At 33.1% G+C, this 22042-nt stretch overlaps 1 protein-coding gene across 1 annotated transcript in view; it reads right to left on the bottom strand.

Annotated features, from left to right (window-relative positions):
* Positions 1-8378: 8378 nt before the first annotated feature.
* Positions 8379-22042, bottom strand: part of ANO3 (anoctamin 3) — a 330657-nt gene continuing 316993 nt past the window's right edge. The window contains exons 22-28 of the mRNA XM_006908142.2: positions 21684-21781; positions 18916-19049; positions 17882-18034; positions 14370-14517; positions 10668-10748; positions 10382-10487; positions 8379-8578 (exon numbers count right to left, since the gene is read on the bottom strand). Of these exons, the coding sequence (XP_006908204.2) occupies positions 8396-8578; positions 10382-10487; positions 10668-10748; positions 14370-14517; positions 17882-18034; positions 18916-19049; positions 21684-21781 (903 nt within the window). The 3' untranslated portion in view covers positions 8379-8395. The remainder of the gene's footprint in view (positions 8579-10381; positions 10488-10667; positions 10749-14369; positions 14518-17881; positions 18035-18915; positions 19050-21683; positions 21782-22042) is intronic.

Genomic DNA, 22042 nt, shown 5'->3' with positions numbered 1-22042 from the left:
ATAGAAAGAGGGGGAAAAAATCAGAAGAGGAATTAATAAACGGCAACTGGAGTTTATAAGCCACAGCCCAATGTTGCCATCTCTCCCTCTACTCTCAAATAGGACAAGAGATTAGAGGGATAGAAAGAGAATCAGGCTGTGGAAAGCAGTAGGTCAGTACTTTCCCAGAAAATTTTTCAGGATATTTTTTCTTTTTTAGTCATGAATTCTCTTACCTGGAATATTATCAAGGATAAAATTACTTGCAAATGAAAGATACTATTATTATATTGTTACATAAACTTTCCCACATTCCTCCTAATTGAACAAGCATGCACAAATGTAAGGCTTCACGTAGAGAGATGGGAATCCATGGGAGAACCATCTTCCACAGTGTATAGAAACCACCTTTGTTGCATAGTGACACAAAAGGGAGCTGTGGAGTACAGAGTTAATAGATTCGACTAGTCATAGCACACATCTTCTACCTTCACCTCTCCCTAAGAATGTCAGTTCAGACCAGGGATATTCTCAATAAACGGGGCTATGAATGTTGATTTCCTAAGAAGGCCTAAATCGTGCCAGACTTAATGTCAGTCTCTATCTTTTAAATGCAATCGCAAATATTGGTAAACATGGAATGACAGCATTTTGATGACTGACATTCTCTTTGTCACCATTTGGAGAAAGAGGTTATGGCTTATTGACTTAAGTGAGGGACTGGAGTCAAACAGCTTAGGTTTAGACTTAAGTTCTGACATAAATTATCTTGGTAAGCTTGGGTAAGGTTTTTTAAGCTTTAGTTTATTCACGATTTAAAAGAAGCAGAAATCTTCCCTATTTAATAGTGTTGTGAGGATTTATAGAGATAAGTCACATAGTGTAGTGAATGGCCTGCATGGGACATTCAGTACTTGTTAGTCTGCAGTATATTTGAAGAAAATGGTATCTATTATGGTATTCATTTTAAGTTAAATTGGTTCACTGTTTCTCTTCAGGATTTTAAAGATACTGGCTTGGTACATGTATTGCTGAAGTAGTATGAAAATTACAAAGAACATATGGTAAAAATGAAAAGTCATACCATAAATTTCTAAATAGTAGCCTTTTTAATGCTGAGTTTAAAATATGGTTTTTCCTAAGAGTCCTAAATTCTTGAAAAAAAGAAAAAAAAAACTATTGTAATATAGACAAGTTTATTACTTTAAAAATGCACTATTCATATCTATGAATTGTTAAGTATTACATTTGTAAATGTAAATCTTGATAAGTAGACAGCATCTTATCCCAGTTTATGACTCAGTGCACAGTTAAAAGCAACTGTGATTCTCTAAACAACAATAGAAGGGTTCTTTTGTTTTATTCAAATAATATTTCTTAAATATAAATTTCATTATTTTACAATTGCATGAGGTTAGACTCTTTCATTCTAAAAAGAAAAAGAAACCACAGACCGGGGGCTTGCAAACAGTATTTGAAAGAGAATATTACTGAAATATTTTTATGGTCTTACAATCTTAAACAGTGTTATAAAGATCAGATTGATAAATAAAAAAAATAAAGGAGTCTCTTTAATTGTTCTCTTAGAAATCAATTATTTTAAAAATTACAGAAATTTTAGCTTATATATATATATTTGTATACTTAGAAAACTCATGTGCTCAATCTCAATATTACAGGGTAGCTAGGTTTGCTGTAGCGTTAACATCTTTTTTCCAGTATTAATAACCTTGATGTATAATCTATTTCCAAATAATTAAATTTGTAATTAATACTAATGATATATATTAAAATGATATAAATTTTTAAGTTAATCAAGTGTAATTCATAATTGATATTAAATCACCTAATGAGTTATTTTTATCTGTAATTCTTGGAAAGAGTTATGCTATTATTTCCTCCTCCATTCCAATTTCCTGACCTAATCAACCTAGATTTACAAACACCAGTGTAAATAACAAACACTCATAAGCCCCTTTTTCTGATACTGCACTTTGTGCATTTGAAAATCACCTTTCTTCAGAAGAGAGAGTTAAGCTTATAAATATCTGGCTACTTAATCATGACATTGTCCTTATGGAGTGTCTGTATATCAGTGCCTCCCTCATTAGATTTTCAAGAAGATGTGAGTTGACAATGATATTTCTGTATATCAATAGGAAATTTAAGATATTTTTATATTTTCAAAATTTTATTTGGCTTTTTTATAGAGCCCTGGAATACTAGAATGAATATATATAATTAAGATATATAATTATTTTAATTATTTCTTTTAAAAGTAAGTTCAGATGGAAATGCTTTCAAATGATCAATGTGAATATTCTCTACAGGGTTTGGAGTAGGATGTGAAATAGTTATCTACTCTAAAATATTTTATATAAACTTAATAGATTAAGGTCGGTCTACCAAGTGACCAAGTAAATATACATCAACATATATCAAAGCAAAGTTTGACTTATTATATAACATGACTTCTTTTTCAGTGTTTTGGATAATGCCTGTAATATTTAGGCCACCAAAGGCTTAGGACAAGCGTGCTGGAACACATGCATATACATAGAAGTTGAGATCAAGAGGATTTTATGACTTAATATGTTATTATAAACCGAAAAAAAGAGCAATATATAATGGTGATATCCTTTATGGATCTTGACCATTTTGTCTTTAGCAATTTCCAAAAACAACATTTTATCTTTTTAATGTTAAAACAAATGTGTATGCAGATGTTAAGAGCATCCAGGTGGTTCTGAATTACAGAATCTGCTTTGACACATTAAAAAAGCTAAGAATAATTTCATGTAGTGTATTAATTTGATATTCTAATGTAATTGCCATGTAAGAAAATATATGAGCAATTCCTAAATCTCTTATATGTAACAGTATACTATAGTCAGGCAGAATATGTAGAGAAATGGTACTGACTGATTTGGAATCGACATTATAAAGGTTATGTATCTTTATTGTTTATTTTCAAGAAAGCTGCTTGAAAACACCAGCTTAAAAACTGATTCGGTCTATTTCAACAGAGCAAAGTTTCCTTAAATTGGCTTTCAAATTTCTCATGAGAGTTTGGAAATAATGTTTAATGATTAACAACATATATCTATATCTAAATAGTTTCAACATAAATCTATATATTTATCAATATATATCTATATGAAAAGAAAAATATTTATAATCATCAGGCTAACTATATGGTTGCAACCTAATTTCTCCTATTGAGAATAAAACACAGTTGGAGAAATCCATTGTTTCTTCCAGCCTTCTCCATGTACCCTCTTTAATTACAAGCCTCTAATAGTTCTTTTCCACTTGAGAAGTCCAATATAGAGGCCAACAGCCACACGTCCAAGGAAGGAAAAATTGCTTATATTTTTAAATGCATTTTTGACTTCACCATTGAGAAGTGACACATTTATTCTTTAGCTGGAATTTCACTGAAATCTAAACTTACTAGATTTTGCTTTGTAAGTACTAAAATAGACAAGGAAAGAAAAGAAAAAGGGAAAAACCTTTCATTTCTTCTGAATATTAGATGAACTAACTTGTGGTTGTTTTTCCGTCAGAAAGAAAACAGGGTGTATGCACAGCAGGTACTGGAATAGGATTTGCAAGTCAAAGGATTTCACTTAGGTAGGAAATTCCCTATGTTCCCTCCACCATGCCCAAAACATTACTTCTCCAATTATCTTTGCCATCAGACTATTTTGACCATTCAATCCTACTTTTTTTCACTTAGGAAAAAAATCATCAAAAAAAGTACACTGAGCTCAAAGTCAGTAAGAAAGTCTGCTCATACTACTTGTCAGAAAAGATATTAAATTTGGCCGGCAATGTTTATCTGGAAGTGAGTGGCACAGACACTAACAAAATAATTATAAATGTTTTGAATACCACATGGGGCCAGCCAGCCATGTGACAATTATATTTCGTGGGGAACATCTAAATCTCATTTTATTTTTCAACAAAAATTTAGGAAATTTTTGCTTTACCCACACAGAGAGTGAGAATTGTGATGGAAATAAATATTCTGAAAAAAGTTGATAGATACATGCCTGAAAATATCAACCCTTTCCTTCTTAGGGAAAAGTGTAAAGCAGCATCCACATAGCAATTTAGTGTGCTCTAGACTCCTAGTTTGGGTCAAGTATGCATGGAACAAAATATCTATAGGGCGAATCGTGCTGGGGCACTCACTGGTATCGTCATGAAGCAGTAAGATTGGGTGTCTAGTCTTCTTCTTCCGGAGAAGAAACTTCGATGCTACAAGAAATTGGATCTGGTCCCTAATGAGTCTCTTCTCTACCAACCTGTCTGCTTTCATTTTACTTTCCTGAAAAAAGAGGCCCTAATGTGGATGTGGCCAGGATGCAATGGCTGTAATACTTGTGTTCTCTAGCAAGAAAACCGTCCAATGTGGTCATAGAGGTGATATTTTGGATGAAACCAGATGGCAAGTTCAATTGAAGGTAACTTGTCACCAAGTTATATATTTATGAATACATAAATCCTAGCTAGCAAGAACCTAGGATGGCTAATGATTCAAGCTAAAGCTCAATCAGTCCTTGCCTTTGGACTACATATTGTTGGCACATTTAATTTTTAATAGAAATTAGAATAGGCTCACCTTTCCATCAGAAGCTGGCCTTTTCACGCCATTCCAAAAGGTTCTTTTCTGAGCTACTGAGAATACCAGAAAGGAGAATAGATGTTAACTAATTCCATAGATATAACCTACAACTATTTCCAAAGCCTGTTATAATACTATGATTTGGGAGGTAATGGAGTGGTGACTGTAGTAGGACTGAGTTCGGCATATCTCACAGATGGTAAGTGCTTACCAGTTTTTACACACAAAGTATATGAGCATGCTCGCACGTGCGCGCGCACGCACACACACAAACACACACACACCTGGGCCTATGTCTACCTGCCCCAATTGACTGATCAATTCAGTCACTTCAGTTAATTAACTCATCAGGTGACCTGAATTTTCAATTTTGACCATCAAGTGGAAAAAACATTTGTCAGTTTGGTAGCTTCTTGTTGACAGTTGGCAACAGTGCCCCTACATGTCCTCCTTCCTCGGCGTGAACTATATCAATGCTAAGATTCCTATCCTAAGGAGATTTTGATGATGACTAGTAGAGGCAGCCCAAGCGTGAAAAAAGAAAATGTTTTTGTGTACTAGAAGCATTATTATCCTCTTAAGAACAAAGTAAGCTTCCTCTCCCATCTGTTTCTGGCACAAAGCATTATCAGGACCAAAATGATACTCCATCTGCACTTTCATTCGCAAATGCCTTGATGATGACAATGAGTTTATCAGAAGACAAATAAATAGTCAAAACTTTTTTAAGAGTAGGGTAAGGTTTTGCAAGAATAGTAAACTATTACTTTGTAGAGCTAAAGAATGAGCAATCCCCTCTCCCCATACACACTCAAAAAATCCCAGCTTAATATTTAAAAATCAAGGAGCATTGAATTTAACATGTACATTATAGGAAAAAATATCACATGATAATTTATTGAGTGAAAAAGGTGCCTTTTCATTCCATTCTACAATAGATTGTGCCAAGAGTCGTTTTGGAGGAAAGTGCAGCGTTTGGAAATTGTTCCTCATGCAGTCACTCAGGACATTTTATCTAAAAGTGCATGCACAGATTCAAACAATTACAAACTATTTCTGTTACAATTTCAAGCAATTTTCCACACACTATACTGTGAAAGCACTTCAGCTTTGAACAACTTGTCAAGGTTGACTACATGCACATATATATTAATTTTTTGAAAAGACAACAATTTAGAGTATGAAAATATATAAGCAGCATTCATGTAATACAGAATTCCTGAGAACAGTGTGTGCTATATAAATCTTTGAGAAATAATTTGTATTCATATGAAAACCATGATATAAAACATTTCTCTCAACTAAAGTAGAGTGATCTAAAACTGACATACTCTGAAGGGCTGTCACTATTTTCCTGTTAACAATGATGAAAGAATAGCCAGATTCTACTGCATTGTTTCACAGAAGGAAAAGTTCGGATTTTTTTTCATTGTTTCTCCAATTTTCCATCAGTTTCAAATAATATCAGAGAAGGCATTTTCTAAATCAATGTATTATAATTTTTTAATTAAAAATGTCTTTCTCTTTTTATATTTTTCTCTCTAGGCAATCAATATGATTTTTAAACTTTCATAGTATTTATATAAAAATAACTCAGAAAGAGAACTCTCAAAGGTACAGTTATCATCATTCTTTGCTCTATCATTAAGACAAATGTCTTTGTCTCGTGTCCCAAATGTGGAAAAGACACAAATGTCAGGTTCATCAGGTAGAGAGAGTATTTATTCTCAGGCATATGTATACATTTGACTAACGAAAAAGAAAATTAGATGCTACGAAAAATGAAGGCGTTTAAAACTCCTTTGTTGACTCAGTGGAATTAAATGCCATAACTAACCAGGTGGCAAAAAGAGAACCTTTCTGAAATCCGACTGGAAGAGTCACATGTGGCAAGAGTATGTGAGGAATGTTTAGAGTCTGGTGTCCTTTTTGCTCAGAATCAGAAAACAAGTAGGGAAGTGATAAAAACAAACAACTATAATTATCAGTTTTTCCCTAGAAAGAGAGAAAAGTAAAAAGACAAAAACAAAAACAAAACAAAACAAAAATTCTTCAGTGTTAGAATTATAAAAATAGTTTTCCCAGTAAGAGAAATTATAATTTTCTTGCTAGAGAAACCCTAGCATTATAGAAAGTGCTTTAGTTCCACTGTGTTCAATCTGGTCCTTATAGATTTTGGAAAAAAATTGTGCTTTGTTCAATAGAACAAAATTAATTGGACAAATAATAATAATAATAATAATAACCACATATATGTATGAATGTGTGAGTATGTGTTATTCCTCACCCCATTCCCAGTAGAGGAAAACTGAGATTACTTTTGATTGTTTTACAATGAAAAGTGTCTTGATTCCTACCTTACACTTCCTTAATTCAACTCTTTTCTTTCTTCCCATCCTGCCCCCAGAGCTTATGCCTTCACCAGACTTTCTGTAGTTGAATGTCCCATCCATCCCACCTCTTCCATCTGTGAATAGTCACACTCACAGATACTGAGTTGACACTGAAATAGCAACTCCACAATAAAGCAAAGTGATATCTTTCACAATTGATTTGCCTTTGTTTCTAGAGAGTTTTCAAATATAAATCAAATCAATCTATCAAAGACATAATAACAGAAAACTCCCTTCAGTGGTGAAAAGAAAGTAAAACTCAAAAATATGTATGCTGTTTGTACAAAAAACATAAATTTCTATTCATGCATTGCTTTCATTAGCAAGAGTGCACATTGTTGGAAAAGCATGAGTTGCAAAGCATCTGGCTTCTGTTTTCCTGAATAAAACAAGTCACATTGGCTTACTGTGTAACTGGTCTTGGAGCTGCATAAACTATAACTTGCATTACATATAGTCAAGGTGTAGAGGTCTAAGAAAAACCAACATATTTACAGCATTTCAAATTCTGTGAGCATTGATGGAATAAAACAGTAAGGAAAAAATTTAATGTACTATAAAACTGCCTTCCACAGTAACATATGAATTAGTAGTGTTCTAAATAATATGAGAATAAACACCTATATTTTATTTTATAAGTATGTGGCTCTATTGGTATTTCGTAAAAAAAAAAAAAAAAATCCAGTGCAACTGGTTCTGCCAGTGATACAACAGATTTGAATGTAGCCAATGCAATATAATGTTATTTCAATGAATGGTATTCTTTCTGGAATCTCAGATTTTTGGTTGACTAAAGGTGATGTGCAACTCTTCAACTGCATAGTCAATGTAGAGCAGCATAAATTCACTGTGGCACAGATCCATAATCTCAGCAAGAAACCATGGAAACTCCTAATAAACCTGTAAGCTGAAGGGACATGGATTTCTGGCAGCAAAGGCAATAATTGATTTAAATCATTTCTTATAAGTATCTCGACTCAACTCAAGGTTCCAGAGTCAGATTACTATGTGATTACATGCCTGGCTTGTGAACATTTACATGGAAATCTGTCTCTAGAAGCCTCACCATCACCCTTCCTATTACACTACAGTAGATGGAAGATGAAGGTCTCCAAACACACAACTCCCTGAGGCTGGTTCTAAGAATTAGATCCTGGCTTCCTGCAATGGCAACATAACCATTTTTTAAGGTCATGAGTCATCTTTTATTTTCTCCCCACTGACACCCAGAAGCCTGGGTGTTCCAAATCCCAGAGATGGCTGTGATACATTTCCAAGTAGAATATTATACATATGGTATGCCAGGCATGCTTTCCTCCTAGATTTCACCTAGACTTTGAAGTTGCTGTCGTTCCCACTAATAGCATTGCCCCTACTGGGCTACAGGTACCAACTAAGGCCATTCATGGTGAACAGGATGACCACTTTTTCTCCGCTGTTGTTGCAAATGCTCTAGTTCAGCCTCATACATCATTTCTTGGACTAAGTACTTCTCCCGTCGTATTCGGTCATATAGGTTCTTTGGTACATCTGGAATCAGGTATGCGATGAATGACTTGATCCCAAAAACAAGGTGCTGCAAATTTAAGAAGGAAAAGTGGACTTTTCAAAAATTCTGAAATGCTAATTGTAAAACAACAATCATAAACAATGTTGCACTTGCCTCACAATCATCAGAACTTGGTAAGTATCATCTAGAATATTAATATTTTCAAAAATTATATTGGAATACTACTATTGCCTTAAATCTCGTAAGTATTAAGAGAAAACAAAGAATTGTTTCCTCTTTCACAGCCACGTGTTGAAATCACCTTATAAATACTGAATGAATCAAATTCACATCTATAAAATCCTTATATATTATGCAAAAACTATTTTATGTTATAAAACTATTATTATGATATAAAACTATAAAACTATTATGATATAAAACTATTATGATATAATTGTTATACACGGATGAGAAAGACTACATCCGTTGAAATCCCGTGTCTGATAGATGGCAATACACAGTCTACAAACCACATAGAATATAGTGAGATTAGACTCAACCTCTAGTACATACATTTTTCAGAACATCTACCCTGCTAAGTTCTATATTATTATAACTGCTTTAAAAATGTTATGTCTATTACATAATTCTTCTATAATAAAAATATTTTTAAAAATAGACTGACAAAAGTATTATATATATAAAAAAGTAGGAGCAAAAATCAAAATATAATATGCTTGTGGTTAAAAGTACAGATGCTGAATGAGAATGCCTATGTCTGAACCCTACTCTGTCACTCATTAGCTGAGTAACCTTATACAAATCACCTACATTCTCTGTGTCTCACCTTTAAAATAGTGATAATAATAGTATTCTTCAAGATTAGTATGAGGATTAAATGAACAAATTATGTGAAAGGTTTAAAGGAGTACCTGACACAGTATAAGCACTACTTAAATATTACCTCCTATTATTATAAAAGTATCCTTTTTCATGAAGGACTGATCTTTCAGTTTCTCAGAAAATTAAAAAAATCTGATACTATATAGAGTTAGGCAGATCTATGGAAAAAAAAAAAAAACATTTACCTAAAAGAATTTGTGACAATAGTCTCTCTACATGGAAAAGAAGAATTCAAGACACTTTTTAAACTGAGCTTGCTGTATGTATCCTAGGGAACTGCATTACACAATGAATCATAGTAAAACAGGTCATATTTTCCCATAGAAAAGCAGATCAAGAGATTCTTTCCTGGCTATTTTTTCTCTCTGTAATTTTGGCCATAGGAAACAGATACATTCAAAGTTCTTCCATAGACCTTTGGGGACTTTAGAGAATAGATATTCAGTAAATTCCAGTGCCAAGTTCTTCACTATATCAACCTGGTTTGATGCTAAGCAAGGCAATAATTCTTAGCTTCTCTAAAATTTCTTCACGGGACTACAATTAAATATCATTGCATGGCCCTGATAATCAAAATCTATGTACTTTTTATAAAAGTGTTCCCAGGCAACTCTAATTACAGTTGATTGTTCAGAAAATAAGTTTCTCCATCCTGATAAATAGATATGGATTCTTTTAATAGATGATGAAAACCATCCTTTCCTTTTTAAATTTGGTTACTGCGATGCTCAATACTAATTCTCAGTTCAAATGCGAGTAGCTTTCATCTTGGTTTTCTGGTAAAAAGACCCACTAACCTACCTTAACGCTATTCAGCTCTTGCTCTTCCTGGCACTGGTTATAGCAATTTCATATTTCATAAGGGACTGGGATACACTCAAGTCCCTTTTTGGAAGTCAGTAAGGAACTGACTTCAAAGAGGCAACTACTGTATCAATTGGAAAAGCGCTTACCTACAGTAATTTTTGTCAGTTTTTGACTAACCTCAAACACGATAATGAAGGCCAATCGAGCAGCGAGGATATGCCAGTATTGTAAGGTGAACTCATAGGGTTTGGAACTCCAAGGAGGACCTCTGTAGTCTCGGTATCTAAAATACACACACACACACACACAAAATCGAAAAACAGACCAAAATATGGAGGTTCCAAGTGTTCTTGATTTGCTAAAATCCAAAATGACAGTTTAAATGTACTCATTAACATGTAGAGGGGAGAGATGGAACGGTGAAAGCAAGAAGAAAAGACATCTATAATTCATAAGTCAGTACCTGCAATAACCAGACTTTCCCATGCCAAGCTCACTCAGGTCAAAGAAGGACAGGCTATTGTTGACATATCCCTTTAAACAACTGGGAGGAAAGAAATGTATCATGTGATTCAGAGATTCATAAAATTCTAGTCCAATTTCTTCATTACGAATGACAGGATTTAATAAGTGCCATTATTCCTTTCATTCTTAACTCCTAGCATCTCAGTCTCTCTGATTGTATTTCCTAGCTCCCGTTACATCTGTAATTGTACATTTATGAGACAGATTCTCGTCTGCAACTTTCAGTTTCTATCTTATCCTTTCATTTGGCTTACATTTATTATTTGCTATGTACTAGGCATTGTAGTAATTACGTCCTATGGATTAAAACACTACAAATATATATTTTATAAATATGCATTTAATACTATTTGGTTAATTATAATTAAGCAGGCAATCAATAAACATGTTTATTTGTGATTTATTTATTAATTTATTCAATACATATTTATTGAGAATCTCAATTTGTTAGAAAAATTCTTGATGCCTGGTATTCAACCATGAACAAAACAGGCAAAAATCCCTATCCTAGTGGTCAGGGTGGATTTTTACAATAACCTTAGGACATATATATTTTAATTTTCATCATATAGATTAAAGAACTAAGGTTTACAGAGACTAAATAACTTTTTCTAGGCCTTATAATTCTCAAAATTTGTGGTCTCAAGTACCTTTTACATTTTTAAACATTATTGGGGATATCAAAGAGCTTTTTTCATAGGGCTATATCTACTGGTATTTAACACATTAGAAATTAAAAGAGAAATTCAGAAAATATTTATCTAATAATTCATTTAAAATAACTACCAGATCTGTTTTAAATTTAAAAAATACACTTTAAAGAAAAATAGCTGTATTTTCCAAAAGAAAATTGTAGCGAGAACAATGACATTGTTTTGCGTGTTTGCAAATCCCTTTGATGTCTATTTTAATAGAAGACAGGTAGATTCTCATATTTACTTCTGTGTTAAATCTGTTGCAATATATTGTTTTGGTTGAAGAGCAAGTAGAGAATCTGGTCTCACAAAGCTAAGTAGTTGGAAAAAGGACTATTTTAATAGCATTTCAGATAACTGTCAATATCTTTCTTTGATATTACACATAAAGTGCAAATGTGGTCATTTCTTAAAGTTTAGTTGTAATGTGGAATCTAAGTGTTATTAGTGAAGTTTTCATATGAATTTTATGTTAAAATCCATAAGTCTATCTTAAATTTTTAATTCATCTTTTGTTTAATTCATCTTTAACATCAAATATGGGTCATTTGGAAAATATTTGTTTGCCGAATTATTCAGATATTCCAAATGTTAATATATATTTCACAATAGACTATGAAAAGCCACAAATGTTAATACAACCATTGATTTTCATTAGAAAAAAATAATCTATAAGTTTTGGGAAACTTTCAAGGTCACAGTGGTAGATAAATGTTATTAAAAATTCTAATTTTCACTTTAAAGCTTGAAATATATTAATGGCAAAAATACTGTCAATTAGTTTCCTTAAAAGAACAAGTTAGTTTTGTGCATTTTAAGAAAAAGTGTCTGCTAAATACACAGCCTTCATAATTACACTTTGGTAATCATTCTGTGTTAAAAAAGTTTGTTGAGTTTGCAACTCTAACAATCCGCACAAGTATTTTATATACACTTTGCATATTGTCAAATAGAATGCTGAAAAGACATTTATTCAAGGGTAAAGATTTGGTAAAATTAATAATTATTACTGCTTGATCGAGGACATTCTGTAATTTCTTACTGGTGCTTTTATAATGGTGATTATATAGCTGAGAAATACAATCATTTGCAGTACTTTTTCTTGCCACTGTCCTGAGTTATGCAAAGTGACCAGAAAATTTTATCCCCATTGCTTTTGTACTATCAGTGCAAATGTTAATATGGTGAAAAAAGGAAATTATGTCTTCATATTGTTATTAAAATAGTACTGACCTCATGGACCCTGAAGGAGATCTGCAGACCACACATTGAAAACCAATGCCAGGATAAACGGTTGTCAGAACCTGATTCCAATACACATCTGTTTCATTATAAACCCTGAATTCTTAATTATAGAACTATACTAGCTTCACTCCATTCCCTGCTTACCTCATAATTTATGATTTCAACTTGCCAATACCCTCCTCTTCATTGCCATCTTATCCTTTTGTCATCTTGCTCTGAAAATTTCTAGTCTGAATGAATCTATTCCAATTTAGCTGCTAAGCATTAATAACAGGGATCCTATGTACTTGTAGTTTCAACTTCACATAAGCCTTCTGCATCTCTAGTCACTCAACATGGAGATAGAGTCTGGTGCGATCTACCTGAAAGGCAGGCCCTGAAAGTAAAGGGATACCCAACCGATCTAATTTTCTTCTGCCACTAGGTGGCAGGAAAGACACCAGCAAATACCGCGGTTAAGAAAGAGGGCTGCCAAATGTGTCTACTTATTTTAAAGCTTTAAAATCTGCTCCTAGAGAATTCTGAATTAAGAGAAATGGGATTTTTTCAATATTAATACTAAAAGTACTTTATATTTTTATAGTGTTTTACAGTACATAAAATGTTAACTTCAGGCACTATTTCTTAATCATAGGCCCAGACTGACGAGGTGCCTTTGAGTAAAAGGCAAAGTTAGAACTTGAACTTAGGGGTGTTTGATTTCAATTTAAAAATCTTTGGACAAGACTCTAAAAATATGAAATAAAATCTCATGTTTTATTATCTCTTTTTGAAAAACTGAAACGTGTATTTTCAGACAAGCGTTTCAGTGTTCTGTGAAAACGTCAGTTCAACAGTAGAGCTAAGGGTTGACTTCATCCTAAACCAGGGCTCAGCCTGTTAGGGCACATGTCCTGCATCCAGATAAGACACATGCCCAAAACTACTCCTGAAGGAAGAAGGAGAAGCAGCTTCTCCTCTCACTGCTATCTCCTATCACGACTTCCTAAGGCTAATCGCCAGCTAGAACTCCAATTTCTCTCTGTTCCCCGAGTCCAGTATTCTCTTGCATTCTTCCTTAATTACTGCCTTCAGGAAGGAAAGAGCTGAAATACCCATAGCCCCTAAAGCAGTGGTTATAAACTGGGTGACTCTGTCTCCCAGGTGACATCTTGCAATGTCTGGAAACATTTTTGGTTGTCATGACTTGGGGAGTACGGAGGTTGCTAGCAGTATCTACTGGGTTGGGGCCAAGACGGCCTTTAAACATACTGTAATGCACAAGACAGCTAGTTGTAAATTCCTTTAGAAAAATCTTTAGTCATATTCTGACAGTTTCTTCATATTCTGTATTTTTTTTCACCAAGTTTGATGAACAGTGTGGACCTCAATTTCCCCATTTACATAGACAGAAGATTGCACTGGATGATTTCTACAGTTACTTCCATTCTAAATTTGACTCTTAAATACATTATAACATTCTTTAATACTCTGATGGCAGTGATACACTTCCAAGTCAAAATATAGAGAGACTCTAAAATTATTTACTGGAAAACATCATTGCTCTTATAACCCCGCTTGATTTCATTCAATAAATACAGTATAAATGCAATGATCAGAAACATTGCCCTTAATGGTTACAGAACAAAACTTCCCAATAAGTTCTCATTTTAATTACAAACATAAAATATGTCAGGAAAATGTGTAAATTTCAACCTTACTTTTCACCATATTCAAAATGACTTGCACAGGGGCCATATTTGTATTCGTAGACAAAACGTGGGATGTAATCAGATGTAATAGCAATTACAAATGCATTGGTAATCACAGCCAATATACCAATTCCTTCAAGAATTCCATACCAGATACCTAATAGGAGAAAGATTAAAAATAGTGAATAATACAAAAAAATTAAAATCCTCTAACCTCTCTTACATTGGAAAAAATGTTTTACTTATGTTGGAAGCATAGCCCTGTCCATTATTTAATTCGTTGGTATAGTATCTCACTACAGATAAAACAGCTATTGAATACTCTTCCACAAAGGGAAGGTAGACCTCTATCCAGAAAGATTTGAAAATTAAAATATCATTGGGAATGGTTCATGTCTATAATAATGAAACATGGCACAATTGCTTCAAAGCCTAAATAGAACTTGCTGAGGTAATAAAAACAATAAACAAAACTCTTCAAGTTCTCCATCATTGGACCAAGTCTGAAATAATTGTATTCACCATAGGTTTTGCCTTTATCTTTGTTAAGTGACTTCTTAAATTAAAAATACAAGAAAGTAAAACTAGTTTTGTGTCAAGATCTGAAAATCACTAATTGACATTTTCTACTTCTTAAGAGGCCAATCTGACATCATTGAGAAAGCTTTTGAAGTTGCATATAGTAACAATATACTATTGATTATAGACAAAATTATATTTCAAATAGTATTAACTTAGCTTTAAAAATACTGATATGTTATATATAAAGCAAAAAGTCCTGGAAAAAATATTCAAAGTGCTGGATAAAGGTGATTGGATAGCATGACAACTTCTCTGTCTGTCCTCCCCTATACACACTTTTTGTTTTTCAAAATCTTTATAGTGTGGCTACATTCAGTTGCAAATAAAAACATGAAAACAAAAATGATGTTAGCATTCCCTGGTTTGGGAGATAATAAGACCAAGATAGCAGAATTCATAAACAAAACCACTATCTGAATACATCAAAAGTTAACATATATTTTTATAAAAATAACAATATTCAGTCAAAAGAAAACAATATCCAGGGAGAAAATATGTCCTTCACAAAAAAAGGAAAAATAGTTATTATACCTAATATACAAAAATGAATTAAAATTTTAATAAAGCAAGAGAAAAATGGGCAAAGAATCCAAGAGAATTTGGTAAGAAAATGCAAATAACCAATAAATATATTAAAAAGTTTTCGATCACTAGTATTCAGAAAAATGTCCTTAAGGAAAACATTTTTTTTTCTTTTAAATCCACCAGATTGTTGAAGATTGAAAGTCTTATATCATCCAGTGCTATTTAGGGGGTTAGGAAAACAGAAACTCTTACGTAGTTGTTTGAAGTATGACTTGTTACAACATTTGTGGCAATTAATCTGATATCTTTTAAAATTAAAATATGAATACATTTCTCCTACTTTTTGGGATCTATACTACAGACATATTGTACATACATATATATGGATATGTGATATGTAATGTATATATAATATCTATCTCTCTATATTTACTTCTATATCTATAGCTATATTTATGTTTATTCCTGTTTGTAATGGGAAAGTTTAGTAAATTCAGTAAATGAAAATTTAGTAAATTTAGAAAATTTAGTAAATTTAGTAAGATTTATGATACATTCATATTATGATTATTACTACTCTCTTAAAATGTATTGAGCTAGAAGATATCCATGAAGAAAAAAAAGCAGAACCCTATATATGTTCATAAGTATTTTTTTTTGTATATTTGTATGATAAGAAAAACACGGATAAAGGATACATGCCTAATTGATTTCATTGATTCCTTGAGGTAGAAGGGAAAGGTAAATGGAGAGAGAGGATTATTATTGACTCTTTTTATATCTTAGTGTTGTCCGGTTTGAACAAGACAATCTAGCAAAGTTTAAAAAATAGTAATCTATGCATTGGAAGGTGCAATAAACACTAAAGCTAAACTTGGAGTTTTATTTTTTCTTCTTTGATTTATTTTTTTAGATTTTCTTTATGGTGCTTACATTTTTAAAAGAATAAAATAATGAATATATCCAAATTAAATAACATCAAATTAAAATAATAAATTTTAGTTGCTTCAAAAAATGGGAACTCAGATTGAATGGCATGAAATCTCTACAGATTAATATATTCTGTTGACTTTGATGGTTGTTGAATATATAAATGGCAATATCAATTGAAAGGATAACCCTTTAGCAAGAAAATTCCCCAAAAAGTATAAATTAGCTTTTCCACATACTTAGAATTTCTATTACAAAACTACAGTTTATTAAAACAGTATACCAAGAATAAGTAGTCAATCAATGAGACAAATGGAGATTCTAGTAACATGCCTAAGTTTATGTAGAATTTATTATAACAGAGATAATTCAAACAAGTTTTTTAAAAACAATATGGATGATTTTGGGGAAATCAGCTATCCATTAGGAAAAAAAGCTGGATTTGAATTTTAATATCTTTTATTAACAATGAATTCCAGATAGATCAATATTTTAAATAAAATCATAAAATGGCAACAAACAAACAAAAGTCAAACAACACATGTGGGTCTAAAATTCAAAACAACAATTAAAACAATGGGTGAAAATCAGGAGGACCTTTTTAAGAATGCCATAAATAATAACTATATAACAATTTGATTTTATATACACTTTAAAGTCTTATTCATTATAGAGTAAAAAAATTAAAAACTAGCATATGAAAATGTTCATAACACATATAAAAGGTGAATATTCTTAATATGATAAAGATTACCAAATCAGATATAGTGGCCAAAGGATATAAATACAATTAGTAAAGAAGAAATACAAATATATTTAATCTCTAGTTATAAAAATGCAAATAAGTATAACAAGGTATCAGTTTTTCCTCTTCAGATTGCTAAGTATGTAATAACATTTGGAGTTGTTGAGGAAATACAGAAATGGGCATTCTTTCACTTATGGTAGGAGTATAAACTGGCACAACATTTCTGAAGAACATGACAAATTATAAAAATTTTAAATGTATATGCTTTTTGATACAGGAATTTTATTCTAGGAATTTATCTTGAAGAAATAATCAGACAAAGTATAGACGAAGATGTTCACCTCAGTGTTGTTTATAATAGTGAGAAATGAAGCAATCTGAACATCTCTAATTAGGGGACTGATTTTTTTTTTAATGTCATACAACATGTAATAGAAATCTGTACAACAATTGTAAAGAATGATGCAGAACTCTATTTATTAACTTAGAAAGATATATATGAGATCCCTTGTAACTACTTGTTTGTAGTTACAAACAAGTTTATGAAATAGCATGCTCAGTATGAACCTACTCTCAACTAAGTAAGTGTCCATTTCATTCTTTTGTTAACTAAAACTGCTCAGTTTTGTTATGGCTGGAAGGGAGCTCCAGCAATAGAAGCACACATTAGTGTTAAATAAGATCAAACCACATTTTGGTCCTAGCAATGCAAACACTTTTAATTCCCGAATCTTACCTATGTCAGTTGCTCGAGCTGGCAGAGGCCTCCGCCACTGTGTGACAAATTTGTATGCATCCAGCCTGATTTCAATGATATTGTTTAACAAAGCCAAAAGAGGGGCCAGAGGAAAAGCCGCAACAAAGATGGTGGTAAAACCAAACTGTAAAACTGTAAAGGGAGAACATAAGAGAATTAGTAATGTAAACAGGATCATTTATCGAATGTCTTCTTTGCGCCATATTAGGTGCTTTGCTTAAGTTGCCCTTCAACATCCCTACAAGGTAAATATACTTATCGCATTTTACGGTTGAGAAAATGATAGCTCCTATGTGTTAAGTAATTTTGCTTAAGGGTAGAAAACTAGAAAATGTTAAAACCTACATTCAAGCTCAGATCTCAATACACTGAAAGTCTATGTTCTCTCCACCTCTATGCTACACAGCATGAAGGAGAAGTAGAGACAAAAGGAGTCAAAAAGGAGGCCTTGAATAAAAATGCTGAGCTCTGGAAGAGACCCAAGAGACCTAACCTTCTCCTCTCTTTTTATGGATGAGAAAACTGAAGGCAAGAGAACAAGCAAATGTCAAGATTTTAAAAATCACACAGTGATTTTTTTAATACTTAGAATGGGAATCCTTATTTTCTTAATATAAATATGTTTCTCAAAGAAGCCAAGGCTCAGACTAGGTCTGTGCAAAGGTATATTGTGAAAAAGAATTATAGCTTTATTTGGGTGGGATAGTATATTTCTTAACATAAGAATGAGTTCAGCTTTATTTTGTTCTTTTAAAATATTGCTCAAAAGCTAGGTGATTCATTATGAGAAAAATCTCTACTTAGGTTAAATGTTATGGCTGACAGAGGACAAAATGTGTGAGCCTTCCAAGGGCACCGCTTTCATCTCTTCTCTAGTTCTGCTGAGATAAAGGTGCAGATGCGTTTTAAGATGCTTGGAGTTGGAAAGGAGAGAGAGGCTTTTCTTTCTTGAGCCAAAGCCTGAGTGAAATAGAAAAACAGAATCAGGAAGTCCTCAGAAGGTTCTTCCTTACCCATTTCTAAGTATTCATCCATCAGTCCATGAATATTCATGGGCTGCAGATTCCAATCATTTTCCCACTGAGGTATAGATGCATCTTGGATTCCCCGCTTGATTTTATGTCTTGACCACCAGTTCTGGATCAACCTACACCACAGAGCAGACGAAGGGCTCTTGTTTAACCATTTAGTGAACAATTTATAGTGTATTAAGAAAAGAGAAAACACCAACTACCCTGGGATTACACTAGGCATTCTTAGGAATTGAATACATTTGTGTATGGTCTCATCTTTTAAGTTTAGCATGGGAGAATAGGCCTCAGTCTTCTATAACTCAACTACACCCTATTAACATCTACATATTTATCTAGAAATTAATCCCCTCATATACCTAGATGCTTCCTGATATTGCTTAGGTGAACATGTTTCTATGATTCCTCCTTATACCCACCTACATAAATACTTAAACTCCTATGTTGCCTGTTATGATTGCATCTGAGCCCTTTGTTGCTCATAACCCACAATCTTCTGGGCTGTGCTCTCTGAACATGAGTAAAATCATGTTTCACATTAAATAACTGAGCCTTAGATAGGGTTTTAAGACATGTAGATTCTAGTCCCCATCCTGCAATGCATCAGCTGTATGACTTTTAACAAGTCACTTCACAAAAGGTTTGAGCATTTAGTGATTACATTCTGCTACTATAGTGAACAATAATTTATAGGCAATGGTTCTGTGTTGAGTTTAGCTCAGTAGTCTTGAAATTTTCTGACTCAGAAACATCCTGGTATGCATACACTGTAGATTTCTGAGTAATAAATTATTTTAAGTGTTAAATGAAATTACCTATAGAATGAAGTAAATTTCAGAGGACTCAGTGACTAATACCCACTCTGAATTTTAATTAATCATGGACCTAGGAACTCAGTGAGAATTGGAAGAACAACCACATATGGACCAGAATGTCAAGCAGTGCTTCACTGTTGAGTCTCACGGAGGCTGCCATTGGGGCCCCATGAAAATGAAAAAGGGGCTGGAGGTTGAGACTGAGGCAGGTGTGCACCTTTCTTTTTTTATTAATTTCAGTTCTGCTTAAGATTTTACTTGAAGAAAGAGAATTAAGGTTTAAAAGTTTGAAAATCATTGCTTTAGTGACTGGCCCACACCTGCTAGATTTTCTTCAGCAATGCCCTTGCCCAGCTATTGGGAAAATACCAACGGGATGTCCCTTGCTATTGTACACTTGGGATTTGATATGCATGATCCAGGCTGACCACTGGACAAGGCCATGGTGAAAATGTGCTGTCCAAAGTGTATGGTATGTATAAAAGTCCACAGATAATAATAACTATAAAAATCATTCTTAATACTGTACTGACCACTACACAGTCTTGATGGTGTTTATGAAGTATTCACAGCATGTCAGATCCTGTACTAGGTACTTAATACCTAATTTCCTCAGGTATTTTCAAATTATGTTCCCCAAACCCTATGTTTCAAAGAAGTAAGCCAAGGATAGGAAGGGATATCAAGAACAGACTAGGTTCTCCAATCTTTCATCCCTTATTCTCTCTTCATTTAGAAGATATTTATTTCAATCTGTTATGAACATTGAGGATCTGTATAAAAATCTCTTCACAGAAAAGTTCTGTCATTTATTGATGAAGGTTTAATGAGCATCGAGTCATCTCAATCTTTACAAGTCTTTTAATTTACAAATTAAAAAAAAGTCTCAGAGAGGTCAAGAAAATTATAAGCATCTTTTAGCAAAGGGTAGAGAAGGAATTTGAACTGGGTTTCGGTAACTTCATAGTCCATGATCTAAGACTGCCTGTAATTTAACACAATACTTTATGGCAGATTTCAGGGTTAATATCACCTCTCTAACCCTAAGGTCTACGCTTAGGAATGTCTGATACCATTTGTGGGCCAACAGGATAAAGAATCATGATATAATTTAATAATTAAGACTAAGCTATTTATATCATCAATCAAGTAACCTGTTCTTCCCCCACAGCCAGGAAATTCTTCAAAATAGTCATGTCTTTAACCTTGCTTAGGCCTCAAAGTTTCCACGCCACATGTTTTAAACACACGATATTTCACTGTATTCTGAAGGGTAATAATATATTTTAATAGATGTAAAAGTGGGCATTCAGCATTCTTCCATGTCAGCATTTCAAAGACAGTTAAAACTCATCTAAAGGGACAAAATATAGCGCTATTGATTTGATGTTATCAGAATCAATTCTGTTCTAATGATTTTGTGTGTGTGTGTGTATTTGTGCGTGTGTAACAAAGAGCACCAAACCTTGCCCATCCATGATTTTATCTTTGTTTTATTTTTTGAGGGTGTGCGTACGTGCAGAAATGGAGTCTCTCTTCATTAAACAACAACAACCTTGGTCTTTTGATAGCCAAAAGAAACCAGAAAGTTATTGTTATCCTCAAAAACCTATACTATCAATAATGTTTGAAGAGTAGAAACAAGTCTTAATATGTTGAGCAGAGTACTAGTTACTCTACATCTATTATTTCCTTTAGTCTTTACAACTATTCTTGCGGTTGATATAGTGGTTGATTCCCTCATAGGAATGTGAAAACTGAGGCTCAGAAAGTCTTATCAACATACATACTTGTCACACATTTAATGAAAAGCAGAACAGGAACTGAACCATCATCTCTCTGATGGCCAAGCCTAAATTTTTAAGAACTATTCACACCACCTCTATCTTTCTTCTTAGTAATTATATAAGGCAAGCTTAAAAATAAAGTGCTCACGGGTATCCCAGTTCCATAAAGTTGTTCCATATTTGCTTCAAAAACATGATAACTCCCATCTGGAGGCAGAGGTCTATCAAACAGCCACTAGGGTGACACTGAAACAGGATGACAAGAACAGTAATGATCTTTCTCTTCTTGGTTGGCTTAGACATCTCCACCTTCAAATTGTAAAGCACATTCTAACCAGGTCACATTATCTCAATGAATACAGAAAACAGAAACAAGAAAGCAATGGCATGGATGAGGATACTTGGTATGGGAGTTTTCAGGATTTACTAATAAAAATTGTAATAGCAATAACAACAAATCTCACTTTTAATGAGCATTTATTATCTGCTAAGTTCTGTGTTAGTACG

This window comes from Pteropus alecto, unplaced genomic scaffold, assembly GCF_000325575.1.
Source record: "Pteropus alecto unplaced genomic scaffold, ASM32557v1 scaffold71, whole genome shotgun sequence".
NCBI lineage: Eukaryota > Metazoa > Chordata > Mammalia > Chiroptera > Pteropodidae > Pteropus > Pteropus alecto.
The sequence above is the reverse complement of the archived record's forward strand: the minus strand, read 5'-3'. Positions and strand labels throughout refer to the sequence as shown.